Raw genomic sequence first — 14,437 nt, forward strand, 5'->3', positions numbered from 1 at the left:
TCTGCCCTCTATTTTTTTTTTAGTCATCCTTTGCTGGTTTTTAAAAGTTTCCCAATCCTCTGGCCTCCCACTAATGTTGGCCACTTTGTATGCCATTGTTTTCAATTTGATATCATCCTTTACTTCCTTAGTTAGCCACGGATGGTTCTCCCTTCTCTTAAATTCTTTCCTTCTCACTGGAATATATTTTTGTTGAGAGTTATAAAATATCTCCTTCAATGTTCACCACTGCTTATCAACCGTCTTGCACTTTAATCTATTTTTCCAGTCCACATTAGCCAACTCTGTCTTCATATCTTTGTAGTCTCCTTTATTTAAGTTTAGGACACTGGTTTGAGATCCAACTTTCTCACCCTCCAACTGAATTTGAAATTCAACCATGCTATGATCACTCTTTCCTAGAGGATCCTTTACTCGATCATTTATTAATCCTGTCTCATTACAGGATTTAAGATAGCTAGCTCCTTGGTTGGTTCCGCAACATACTGTTCAAGGAAACCATCCCGGATACACTCTATGAACTCTTTCTCAAGGCTACCTTGGCCAATTTGATTTGTCCAATCAATATAATGATTAAAATTGCCCATGGTTACTTTCTTTCCATACCTTTCTTTCATTGATTTGTACTCTGTCCAACAGTGTAGCTGTTAGAGGGCATATAGACTATACCCACCAGCAACTTCTTCCCCTTATTATTCCTCATCTCCACCCAAACTGATTCTACATCGTGATCTTCTGAGCCAATATCATTTCTCACTACTGCACTGATCTCATCCTTTATTAACAGAGCTACCCCATCTCCTTTTTCTTTCTGTCTATCGTTCTGAATTGTCAAATACCCCTGAATATTCAGTTCGCAGCCTTGGTCAATTTGCAACCATGTCTCTGTAATGGCTATCAGATCACATCCATTTATGTTGATTTGTGCCATCAACTCATCTATTTTATTATGAATGGTGCGTGCATTTAGATAAAGAGCTTTTAATTTTTTTTTACCATTTTTCCCTGCTTTGACCTCACTTTCTGATACACTGATGTTTATACATTCTGGTTATCATTTCCCCCAGGGCTACCCTGCTCTATTGCCTTCTCCTTGCTCTTTGACGTTTTAAATTTCCACTCACCTGAATCCTCTTCACAGCATTGAGAATTGTCTGCGTTGGATAAAAATATCCTACTTAGTTTGCATTGCAAGAAAGGAAATGCATGCTGGTGGGCAGGAGATATAATCTAACAAGTTGGATATTTTAGCAACTCTGCAGCATATGGTGGTTAAAAACACTAGGCAACAAGAAATCAATCCCCAGCCATCATGCTGTGCTCAATGATAGTGGGATGTTATTGAAAAGCAAGAAAGATTTACATTTATATAGCGCCTTTCACAACATCAGACGTCGCAAAGTGCTTTACAGCCAATGAAGCACTTTTTGAAGTGCAGTCAGAAATGGAACATGTTCTAACTTTAGACTTGTAATGTCAGCAACACGCATTAAGTATAATATGGGTAGATGCAAAGAAAAATTTTCTATATAGTCTGTCGCAAAAATGTGTCTGTATCTCAGAATGTGGCATTACTGTTTCCCAGGCCAACCATAATGTGCCCCAGAGTGACTGCCAAATAGCAGTGAATTAAGGGCGGTTTTGTGCCAAAGAAATGACAATTTATGGTTCCAGGATCTGATTATTTGAAGGTAGAGTGGTTTTTGCTGTTCCAAACCTATTGGTGGAAAGAAACAAACTTTATGGCATTGCATGTACATGGCCACAAGGTTCCAAAATGTCTGGATTTGGGAAGGGCAGAAAAGGAAGATTCCTACCCTTTGGGTGTAGGGTGCACAGGAATTCGGAATGGAACCCAACGCACCAAAATTCTGCCCCAACCAAGTGTCCCTCTAAATTCAAGTTGAGATCTGGGAGGTGGTGGGAGAGGGCGGGAGGAGGGGCCTTGGCAGATCTTCCACCCTCCCTCCCTCCCCTCTCCCCACATTTCTGGAAGTTCTACCCCTTCAGTACCGATAAAACCTTAGGGAAACATAGGAAATAGGTACAGGAGTAGGCCATTCGGCCATTCGAGCCAGCACCGCCATTCAATGAGTTCATGGCTGAACATGCAACTTCAGTACCCCATTCCTGCTTTCTCGCCATACCCCTTGATCCCCCGAGTAGTAAGGACCACATCTAACTCCTTTTTGAATATATTTAGTGAATTGGTCTCAACAACTTCCTGTGGTAGAGAATTCCACAGGTTCACCACTCTCTGGGTGAAGAAGTTTCTCCTCATCTCAGTCCTAAACGGCTTACCCCTTATCCTTAGACTGTGACCTCTGGTTCTGGACTTCCCCAACATTGGGAACATTCTTCCTGCATCTAACCTGTCGAAACCCGTCAGAATTTTAAACGTTTCTATGAGATCCCCTCTCATTCTTCTGAACTCCAGTGAATACAAGCCCAGTTGATCCAGTCCTTCTTGATATGTCAGTCCCGCCATCCCGGGAATCAGTCTGGTGAACCTTCGCTGCACTCCCTCAATAGCAAGAATGTCCTTCCTCAAGTTAGGAGACCAAAATTGTACACAATACTCCAGGTGTGGCCTCACCAAGGCCCTGTACAACTGTAGTAACACCTCCCTGCCCCTGTACTCAAATCCCCTCGCTATGAAGGCCAACATGCCATTTGCTTTCTTAGCCGCCTGCTGTACCTGCATGCCAACCTTCAATGACTGATGTTCCATGACACCCAGGTCTCGAATTGCACCTCCCCTTTTCCTAATCTGTCACCATTCAGATAATAGTCTGTCTCTCTGTTTTTACCACCAAAGTGGATAACTTCACATTTATCCACATTATACTTCATCTGCCATGCATTTGACCACTCACCTAACCTATCCAAGTCACTCTGCAGCCTCATAGCATCCTTCTCGCAGCTCACACTGCCACCCAACTTAGTGTCATCCGCAAATTTGGAGATACTACATTTAATCCCCTCGTCTAAATCATTAATGTACAATGTAAACAGCTGGGGCTCCAGCAAAGAACCTTGCGGTACCCCACTAGTCACTGCCTGCCATTCTGAAAAGTATCCATTTACTCCTACTCTTTGCTTCCTGTCTGCCAACCAGTTCTCAATCCACGTCAGCACACTACCCCCAATCCCATGTGCTTTAACTTTGCACATTAATCTCTTGTGTGGGACCTTGTCGAAAGCTTTCTGAAAGTCTAAATACACCACATCAATTGGTTCTCCCTTGTCCACTCTACTGGAAACATCTTCAAAAAATTCCAGAAGATTTGTCAAGCATGATTTCCCTTTCACAAATTCATACTGACTTGGACCTATCATGTCACCTCTTTCTAAATGCGCTGCTATGATATCCTTAATAATTGATTCCATCATTTTACCCACGACCGATGTCAGACTGATCGGTCTATAATTCCCTGTTTTCTCTCTCCCTACTTTTTTAAAAAGTCAGGTTACATTGGCTACCCTCCACTCCATAGGAACTGACAATGACTATCAATGCATCCGCTATTTCCAAGGTCACCTCCTTAAGTACTCTGGGATGCAGTCCATCAGGCCCTGGGGATTTATCGGCCTTCAATCCCATCAATTTGCCCAACACAATTTCCCGACTAATAAGGATTTCCCCTCAGTTCCTCCTTCTTACTAGACCCTCTGACCCCTTTTATATCCGGAAGGTTGTTTGTGTCCTCCTTAGTGAATACCGAACCAAAGTACTTGTTCAATTGGTCTGCCATTTCTTTGTTCCCCATTATGACGTCCCCTGATTCTGACTGCAGGGGACCTACGTTTGTCTTTACTAACCTTTTTCTCTTTACATATCTATAGAAGCTTTTGCAGTCCGTCTTAATATTCCCTACAAGCTTCCTCTCGTACTCTATTTTCCCTGCCCTAATCAAACCCTTTGTCCCCCTCTGCTGAGTTCTAAATTTCTCCCAGTCCCCGGGTTCGCTGCTATTTCTGGCCAATTTGTATGCCACTTCCTTGGCTTTAATACTATCCCTGATTTCCCTTGATAGCCACGGTTGAGCCACCTTCCCTTTTTTATTTTTATGCCAGACAGGGATGTACAATTGTTGTAGTTCATCCATGCGGTCTCTAAATGTCTGCCATTGCCCATCCACTGTCAACCCCTTAAGTATCATTCGTCAATCTATCCTAGCCAATTCACGCCTCATACCTTCAAAGTTGCCCTTCTTTAAGTTCTGGACCATGGTCTCTGAATTAACTGTTTCATTCTCCATCCTAATGTAGAATTCCACCATATTATGGTCACTCTTCCCCAAGGGGCCTTGCACAACAAGATTGCTAATTAATCCTCTCTCATTACACAACACCCAGTCTGAGATGGCCTCCCCCCTAGTTGGTTCCTCGACATATTGGTCTAGAAAACCATCCCTTATGCACTCCAGGAAATCCTCCTCCACCATATTGCTTCCAGTTTGGTTAGCCCAATCTATATGCATATTAACGTCACCCATGATAACTGCTGCACCTTTATTGCATGCACCCCTAATTTCCTGTTTGATGCCCTCCCCAACATCACTACTACTGTTTGGAGGTCTGTACACAACTCCCACTAACGTTTTTTGCCCTTTGGTGTTCTGCAGCTCTACCCATATAGATTCCACATCATCCAAGCTAATGTCCTTCTTAACTATTGCATTAATCTCCTCTTTCACCAGCAATGCTACCCCACCTCGTATGGAGAGCTGGTGAGTCCGAGAGGATATTGCGAAAGGCCCCCAATTGTTACTTTAGAAATACATCGATGATATAACATGTAAACTGGCCATTCGACCCAAGCACTCCTTGTAGGTGCTTACCCTCCATAACAGCAAATAATTCTCGTCCATTTATCTGCCCTGGTCCCATATCCCTTCATTCACCTATCCAATCTAATCGTGAATGTTGATAGTGGTTGAAACAGAAACTAACACTGGAAACAAATTACAGTCTTATAACGCTCTTGTAAAGATGTTTCTGTTCCAAATCTTTTCTAATTAATCTTGCATCCAAGGCCTCTCTTTCTAGACCCAACTACTGGAAACAGGCTACTTCTATCTATTCTGCCCCACACTTTCAGAATTTTAAACACTCCTGTCATATTGCTCCATATTGTTCACCTTCCCCAAGATGCTCGCTAGCTCCATTGCAAACAGATGTTAAAAGAAAGCATTTTGTTGGGTCCTTATGGGGCCTTCTCTCTGCTATTTTAGTGGCCTAGCAGCAATGCTACATTTTGATTGGCCACTGGAGGGCCTTGTAGAGTTACACTCTGCCACAGAGCAGGGCCCCAAGAATTTCAGATTCAAGTTATTAGTATATGGAGATTTTTTCACTTATTGTGACTTGCACAAGTAGATCAAACAAAATATTCAACTTTGCTGATATGACTGAAAGAGAAAATATAGCAAAAAGAGATGAATAATGCAACCAGATTCAGAAGGGTAATTGATCATCTAATTATAGGAAGGATGGCCTTTTCAACCTCATGCCGGGCTGGGATTGTGTCGAGGTGGTGGCGGGTAGCATGCTGTGGGATGGAGTCAAGGACACTCACGTCAAAGACAGAGTCTTGATTAAGGAGATCCTCGAAGTGCTCCTTCCAGCGGGCACTGACTGCCTCTCTGTCCTTGATGAGCACCTCTCCGGTCTTAGCTCTCAGTGGAATAGGACCTTGAGTGCTTGGGCCGGAAGTGATCTTGACTGCGCTAAAAGATCCACGCACGTCGTGATTGTCTGCTAGTTGCTGGATCTCCTGCAATTTATCCACCCACCATCTGTTCTTTAGGTCACCGGTTTTTTGTTGGACCTCGGCCTTCAGTTGTCTGTCGATCTACTTTCTTTCACTCGAGTTGTGATGTTGTTTCCAATTCAAAAATGCCTTGTATTTGTAGTTTATTAGCTTCTGGATCTCCTGGTTGTTCTCAGAGAGCCAATCTTGATGTTTTCTGGTAGAGTAATCAAGAGTCTCTTCACAGATGCTAATTATGGTTGACTTGAGGGCAAACCAGGCACTATGGACACTCTGCGGCTCTGGTTCATTGGAAGTTGTCAGGTTGGCTATGAGGCGTGCGCTGAATAGGACTTTCTTTGCATTTCTGTTGCCGCCGCCATTTTAGGGCTGAGTTGATAGAGATAACAGAGCGAATTAGGCAGTGGTCAGTCCAGCAGCCGTCAGTTCCTGTCATGGCGCAAGTGATGCAGATGTCCTCGCGGTCCCTCGCTCGGATGATGACATAGCCTAGCAGATGCCAGTGCCTGGAACAAGAGTGTTGCCATGAAGCCTTGTACTTGTCCATCTGATGAAACAAGGTGGTGGTTATGACAAGACCATGTTCTAAGCATTTGGTCAGGAGGAGGATACCATTGGAGTTGGTTTTCCCTACCAAGTACACCTCTCCAGAGGTCTGTGGCCTTTCCAACTCTGGCATTAAAGTCACTAGGATCAGCTTGTCACCCTTTGGGACTCGGGACAGGGATTGTTCAAGGCTGGAGTAGAATTCCTCTTTGGCCTCGTCCATAGCTTCCAGGGTTGGGGCGTACACACTGATGACCTTAGCACACTGGTTCCAGGTTAGAGTGAGCCGAAGGGGAATCTCTAAGATGCCAAACTAGCTCATTTTTTTCTGGCAAAGCCAGCCCCATAGAGGCAACATTCTTCTTCTGGTTTGCCTTTCTAAAAGAAGGTGTAACCTCCACCTTGTTCCTTGAGCTGACCTTCTCCTGCCCGCTGTGCCTCGCTCAGAGCGGCGATGTCGATGTCGAAGCATCTAAGTTCCCAAGCAATAATAGCAGTAGGCGTTCCGGTTTGTCACTGTTGGGTTTGTCCATGAGGGTCCCGACGTTCCAGACCCAGAACTTCATTTTAACGGGTGGAAGATGCCTGTGCGTGAATTCTTTTTATGTGGGGTGGCCGTTACGCACCAGCTACCACAAGGTCTTGATCCAATGGCAAGGGGAACCAAGACGATTGGAGACCAGGCTCTGCTGCATGGGTCTAGTGCACACACACACACACACACACACACATTCCTACTGTCCCCCTCCCTACCTCGCTCAGGTCCTCTCTCCCTGGTTTTGAGAGATCGCGGTGTAGGTGAGCACATTCATCTTGGAGCAGCTTGCGAATTTGACCATAAAATACTGACACTGTACCCCAGCTCCAGCACGCTGCATTCCATGTGCAGACTCTGCTGATTTTTTTCTGCTCTCTCTCCAGCCACTCAAGCTTTGGCTCTTTACTAGTGACCACGTGTATTCTGGCCTCATATCCCGACCTTGCTGCTGGTCCGTGCTGAACCTTTGCTGGGTACCGACCCTCACTGCTGCTCTGTGCTGAACCTTTGCTGGGGCCGGGCCTAGTTGTTGGTGTGTGCTGAACCTTTTGCTGGGTCCCGACCTTGCTGCTGGTCAGTGCTGAACCTTTGCTGGGTCTGCGCCTCAGTGCTGGTCCATGCTGAACCTTTGCTAGGTCTGGGCCTCACTGCTGGTCCGTGCTGAACCTTTGCTGGGTCCCGACCTTGCTGCTAGTCAGTGCTGAACCTTTGCTGGGTCCAGACCTTGCTGCTGGTCCGTGCTGAACCTTTGCTGGGTCCCGACCTTGCTGCTAGTCAGTGCTGAACCTTTGCTGGGTCCAGACCTTGCTGCTGGTCCGTGCTGAATCCTTGCTTGGCCTGGGCCTTGCTGCTGGTCCTTGCTGAACCTTTGCTGGGTCCCGACCTTGCTGCTGGTCCGTGCTGAACCTTTGCTAGGCCTGGGCCTTGCTGCTGGTCCGTGCTGAACCTTTGCTAGGTCCCGACCTTGCTGCTAGTCAGTGCTGAACCTTTGCTGGGTCCCGACCTTGCTGCTGATCCATGCTGAACCTTTGCTGGGTCCGGACCTCACTGCTGGCCTCTCCAACTCGGCGATTCAGCTCCGTTTCTTAATCTGATGGCATCAGGCGGTGAGTGGCGAGTAAACCAGTAAAAAAAAAATCAGGGACCGGGTGATCGCAGGCGGCGAAAATCGATGATATTTTACAACCGGCAGGGAAGGAAACAGTGAAACTAATCCTGGGAACCAACAACTGAAAAACAACAAGGCCTCAGGAGCAGATGGAATCCCCGAAGTACTAAAACATGGCGGAGAAGTACTCTTGGTGCGAATCCATGACCTCATCTCTCTTATCTGGAAGGAGGAGAGCATGGCAGTGGATCTCAGAGACGCCGTAATCATGACCATCTTCAAGAAAGGTAACAAGTCCAATTGCGGTAATTACAGAGCAGTTTTCCTGATGTCTGCCGCAGAGAAAATCATTGCAAGAATCCTCCTCAATCGTCTCCTCCCAGTGGCTGCAGAGCTCCTCCCAGAGTTGCAATGCGGAGCTGCCTACTAAGTGGCACAATTGACATGATCTTCACCGCATGACAAATCCAGGAAAAATGGCCTTCGACTCTGTCAACCACAAGGGATTATGGAGCATCCTTCTCAAATTTGGCGGGCCTCAAAAATTTGTCACCATCCTCCGCCTGCTTCACGATAACATGCAAGCCGTGACTCTTACCAACGGATCCACCACAGAACCAATACAAGTGCAGACCGGGGTCAAGCAAGGCTGTGTCATCGCACCAATGCTCTTCTCAATCTTCCTCATTTCAATGCTTCATCCCACCTTTAAAAAGCTCCCCGCTGGAGTGGAGTTAATCTACAGGATAAGCGTGAAATTGTTCAACCTCCGTCGTCTCCAGTCCAGATCCAAGGTTGCTCCAACCTCTGTCATTCAATTACGCTTGCATTTGTATACACTCGGAGGCCGAGCTCCAAACCATCGTTGACACCTTCACTGAAGTGTACGAGAGTCTGGGCCTAACAAACATCCGTAAGACAAAGGTTCTCTACCAACCTGCCCCACCACACAGTACTGCTCCCGATTATCAAGATCCATGATGAGACCTTTGACAATGTGGACCACTTCCTATACCTTGGGAGCCTACTATCAGCAAGGACAGATATTGAGCAGAATGGATACAGGAGAACCAGTTGATGTTGTATGTTTGGATTTCCAGAAAGCATTCGATAAGGTGCCACACAAAAGGTTACTGCACAAGATAAGAGCTCACGGGGTTGGGGATAATATATTAGCATTGCTGGAGGATTGGCTGACCAACAGAAAACAGAGAGTCAGGATAAAATCGGTCATTTTCCGGTTGGCAAACTGTAAATAAGGGACCGAGTGTAATGTAGCCAAATTTGCTGATGATACAAAGATAGGTGGGAAAGCAAGTTGTGAGGAGGACGCAAAGAATCTACAAAGGGATATAGATAGGCTCATTGAGTGGGCAAAAATTTGGCAGATGGACTATATGTGGGAAAATGTGAGGTTATCCACTTTGGTAGAAAAAATAAAAAAGCAAATTATTATTTAAATGGGGAGAAATTACAAAATGCTGCAGTACAGATGGATCTGGGGGTTCTTGTACATGAAATGCAAAAAGTTAGTACGCAGGTACAGCAAGTAATCAGGAAGGCAAATGGAATGCTGGCCTTTATTGCAAGGGGGATAGAGTATAAAAGTAGGAAAGTCCTGCTCCAACTGTACAAGGCGTTGGTAAGATCACATCTGGAGTACTGCATACAGTTTTGATCTCCTTATTTAAGGAAGGATATACTTGTATTGGAGGCAGTTCAGAGAAGGTTCATGACGTTGATTCCTGAAATGAAGGGGTTGTCATATGGAAAAAGGTTGAGCTGGTTGGCCCTATACTCCTTGGAGTTTAGAAGAATGAGAGGTGATCTTATTATAACATATAAGATTCTGAGGGGACTCTGAGGGTAGATGCAGGGAGGATGTTTCCCCTCATGGGGGAATCCAGAACTAGGGGGGATAGTTTCAGAATAAGGAGTCGCCCATTTAAAACAGAAATGAGGAGGAATTTCTTCTCTCAGAGGGTCGTGAATCTTTGGAATTCTCTACCCAAGAGAGCTGTGTAGACTGGGTCTTTGAATATATTTAAGGTGGAAATAGACAGATTTTTGAATGATAAGGGAGTCAAGGGTTATGGGGAGTGGGCAGGCAAGTGGAGTTGAGTCCCTGATCAGATCAGCCATGATCTTATTGAATGGCGCTGCAGGCTCGAGGAGCCAAATGGCCTATTCCTACTCATATTTCTTATGTTCTTATAACGTAGTCAAACACTACCTTCAGTGTGCCAGTGTAGCCAGAGGAAAAGTGTGTTCGAAGACCAGGATCTCAAACCCGGCACCAAGCTCATGGTCTACAAAGTGGTAGTGATACCCACCCTCCTATATGCTCCAGAGACATGGATAGTGTCCAGCAGGCACCTCAAGCCAATGGAGAGAGATGTACCACTAACGCTGCTTCCACAAATTCCTGCAAATTCATTGGCAGGATAGGCGCATCAACGTCAGCATTCTCTCTCAGTCCAACATCCCCAGCATCGAGGCATTGACCACGCTCAATCAGCTTCGATGGGCGGGCCACATTGTCCGCATGCCCGATACTAGGCTCCCGAAACAAGCACTCCACTCTGAGCTACGTCACGGCAAGCGAGTCCCAGGAGGGCAGAGAAATTACTGCAAGGACACCCTCAAAGCCGCCTTGAAAAAATGTATCATCCCCACCGACTCTTGGGAATCCCTGGCCCAAGACCGCTCAAAGCAGAGGTGAAGTATCAGAGAAGGTGGCGAACACTTCCGAGTCTCTTCACCGGAGCACGCGGAAACCAAGTACAAACAGCGGAAGGAGCATACAACAAATCAAGCACCCCACCCACCCGTCCCTCCAACCACCATCTGCCCCTTCCGTGACAGAGACTGTAGATCCCACATTAGTCTCATCAGTCACCTCAGAACTCAGTTTAATGTGGAAGCAACTCATCCGCGACTCCGGGGGACTGCCTCCAAAGAGAAGACAGGAAGGATACCAATGCTTCAAGAGGATACAAGCAACAAAGATGACTCCAGGAATTGTAAGTTGTGGAGAAAGGTGAAGAAAGTGTGCGTTGTTGTTTCCAAGATTAAGATTGTAACTGATTAAATTGATCCAGACAAATTGTTCACTATGGCAAAACGGTCAAATAACAGGAGGCAAGATACAAATGAGGAAGTTAGCAGTAAGAAAGGAAGCTGGGTTGAATTTTATCACCCTAATGGTAATGGAGTCACGAAACATGTTATTGGGAAGGATATTGCAGCATCCAGTATGAATGGGTTCAAAAGACGATCACGCAGTTTTGGAGAAGAGATTGAGGGACAAGGTTAAAAGGGGCAGGGAGGTAAAGATGTTTCATTAATAGAAAATTGTATAAAATTGTGGTGCCTACTGGACTTTTCCTGTGCTGAGTACACAGGATTGACATATCCTTTAAAGCACTGAGCGACCTGCATCCTGTTGCAGTGATCTATTTCCCCATCCTCAACAATCTCCATTGGCTTCACATCTCATATTATACTAAATACAGAACTTTTAATTTTAGAGTTAATTTAAGTAATAAAACATGAAGAAGAAAGCTTGTATCATTGGATGCAGAAGACTTGCCTGTGGTTTCTGCTTTACTTTATTTGCTACTTCACGAAACTTAACTCTTGAGGAAGGAAAGGGCAATTCATCACCTCTTGGTCTCTTCATGTCCTCTTCATCGACCTAAACATGTCACAACAACATTGAGTTGATTACATTACTATTGAGGAACAGAGCACACTTGTAACCTTCCTCCCTGCCATATTTTGGGATTTTGACTACTTGGTCACAGAATGATTCTGGTATAATTTATGTTGAAACATAGAAAATAGGTGCAGGAGTAGGCCATTCGGCCTTTCGAGCCTGCACCACCATTCAATAAGATCATGGCTGATCATTCACCTCAGTACCCCTTTCCTGCTTTCTCTCCATACCCCTTGATCCCTTTAGCCGTAAAGACCATATCTAACTCCCTCTTGAATATATTCAATGAACTGGCATCAACAACTTTTTGCGATGGAGAGTTTCACAGGTTAACAACTCTGAGTGAAGACGTTTCTCCTCATCAGTCCTAAATGGCTTACCCCTTATCCTTAGACTGTGTCCCCTGGTTCTGGACTTCCCCAACATTGGAAACATTCTTCCTGCATCTAACCAGTCCAATCCTGTCAGAATGTTATATGTTTCTATGAGATCCCCTCTCATTCTTCTAAACTCCAGCGAATACAGGCCTAGTCGATCCAGTCTCTCCTCATATGTCAGTCCTGCCATCCCGGGAATCAGTCTGGTGAACCTGCGCTGCACTCCCTCAATAGCAAGAATGTTCTTTCTCAGATTAGGAGACCAAAACTGCATACAATATTCCAGGTGAGGCCTCACCAAGGCCCTGTACAACAGCAGTAAGACCTCCCTGCTCCTACACTCAAATCCCCTAGCTATGAAGGGCAACATACCATTTGCCTTCTTCACCACCTGCTGTACCTGCATGCCAACTTTCAATGACTGATGTACCATGACACCCAGGTCTCGTTGCACCTCCCCTTTTCCTAATCTGCCGCCATTCAGATAATATTCTGCCTTCGTGTTTTTGCCACCAAAGTGGATAACCTCACATTTATCCACATTATACTGCATCTGTCATGCATTGGCCCACTCACCTAACTTGTCCAAGTCACCCTGCAGCCTCTTAGCGTTCTCCTCACAGCTCACATCGCCACCCAGCTTAGTGTCATCTGCAAACTTGAAGATATTACACTCAATTCCTTCATCTAAATCATTAATGTTTATTGTAAATAGCTGGGGTCCCAACACTGAGCCCTGCGGCACCCCACTAGTCACTGCCTGCCATTCTGAAAAGGACCCATTTATCCCGACTCTTTGCTTCCTGTCTGCCAACCAGTTCTCTATCCACGTCAGTACATTACCCCCAATACCATGTGCTTTAATTTTGCACACCAATCTCTTGTGTGCGACCTTGTCAAAAGTTTTTTGAAAGTCCAAATACGCCACATCCATTGGTTCTCCCTTGTCCACTCTACTGGTTACATCCTCAAAAAATTCTGAAAGATTTGTCAAGCATGATTTCCCATTCATAAATCTATGCTAACTTGGGCTGATCCTGTCACTGCTTTTCAAAAAGCGCTGCTTTTTCATCTTTAATAATTAATTCCAACATTTTCCCCAATACTGATGTCAGGCTAATCGGTCTATAATTACCCGTTTTCTCTCTCCCTCCTTTTTTGAAAAGTGGTGTTACATTAGCTACCCTCCAGTCCATAGCAACTGATCCAGAATCGATAGACTGTTGGAAAATGATCACCAATGTATCCATTGGGGCCAAGTTTCGGCCTGAGTTGCTCCTGTTTTTTTGGAGCAACTGGTTTAGAATGGAGTATCTTAGAAATTTGTATTCTCGGCATTTAGTTTGCTCCAGTTCTAGTCAGTTAGAACAGTTTCACTTTGGAACAGAATTTTTTTTTCCAAAAGGGTGCCTGTCCGGCCACTTATGCCCGTTTTCAAAGTTTAGGCAGTGAAAACTTACTCCAAACTAACTTAGAATGGAGTAAGTGAAGATTTTTGTACGTTCGAAAAAACCTTGTCTACACGCGTTAAGTGCATCGTTTCGGGGTATTGTTTTTAAAAGTTTCAAAAATTGCAAACTATATATTTTGTAAATGTTGCATGTTACAAATTAGGCGTAGGGAATGGGGGGGGGGGTTTAAAGGGAAGTTTACAAACATTAAACACTTCAGTTTTACAAATAAAGAGCCATCATCAATAATAAATGATAAATACATCAATAATTCAACCAATAAATCAATCAAAAAAAATTAATAAAACATTTTTTTTAAATGTTATCAATAAATAAAACATTTTCTACTTACCGACTGCAGCACCGGGTGTCCTCCAACAGCGTGCTGGGATGGCCCCCCCAGTGTGTCTCTGTCAGTGTCTCTATCTCTCTGTCAGTGTCTGTGTTTCTGACAGTGAGGGGAGGGGGAGAAGGGGAGGAGGAGGAGGAGAAGGAGAAGGAGGGGAGGAGGAGGAGGAGGAGGAGGAGGAGGAGGAGGAGGAGGAGGAGGAGGAGGAGGAGGAGGAGGAGGAGCGAGGGGAGAAGGGAGCGAGGGGAGAAGGGGATGGAGGGAGGGAAGGAGAGGAGGGAGGAAAGGAGGGAAGGAGAGGAGGGAGGAAAGGAGGGAAGGAGAGGAGGGAGGAAAGGAGGGAAGGAGAGGAGGGAGGAAAGGAGGGAAGGAGAGAGGAGGGAGGGAGGGAGGGAAGGAGAGTGGAGGGAAGGAGGGAGGGAGGGAAGGAGAGAGGAGGGAGGGAGGGAGGGAGGGAGGGAAGGAGGAGGGAGGGAGGGAGAGAGGAGGGAGGGAGGGAGGGAGGGAAGGAGGGAGGGAGGGAGAAAGGGAAGGAGGGAGGGAGGGGTGAAGGAAGGGAGAGAAGGAGGCTGAA

At 45.6% G+C, this 14,437-nt stretch overlaps 1 protein-coding gene across 1 annotated transcript in view; it reads right to left on the reverse strand.

Annotated features, from left to right (window-relative positions):
* Positions 1–14,437, reverse strand: part of cc2d2a (coiled-coil and C2 domain containing 2A) — a 221,278-nt gene that overhangs the window by 159,508 nt on the left and 47,333 nt on the right. Inside the window, exon 9 of the mRNA XM_070861305.1 lies at positions 11,561–11,665. Coding sequence (XP_070717406.1) covers positions 11,561–11,665 — 105 coding nt within the window. The remainder of the gene's footprint in view (positions 1–11,560; positions 11,666–14,437) is intronic.

The sequence above is a fragment of the Pristiophorus japonicus genome, chromosome 2 (genome assembly GCF_044704955.1).
Source record: "Pristiophorus japonicus isolate sPriJap1 chromosome 2, sPriJap1.hap1, whole genome shotgun sequence".
Lineage (NCBI taxonomy): Eukaryota > Metazoa > Chordata > Chondrichthyes > Pristiophoridae > Pristiophorus > Pristiophorus japonicus.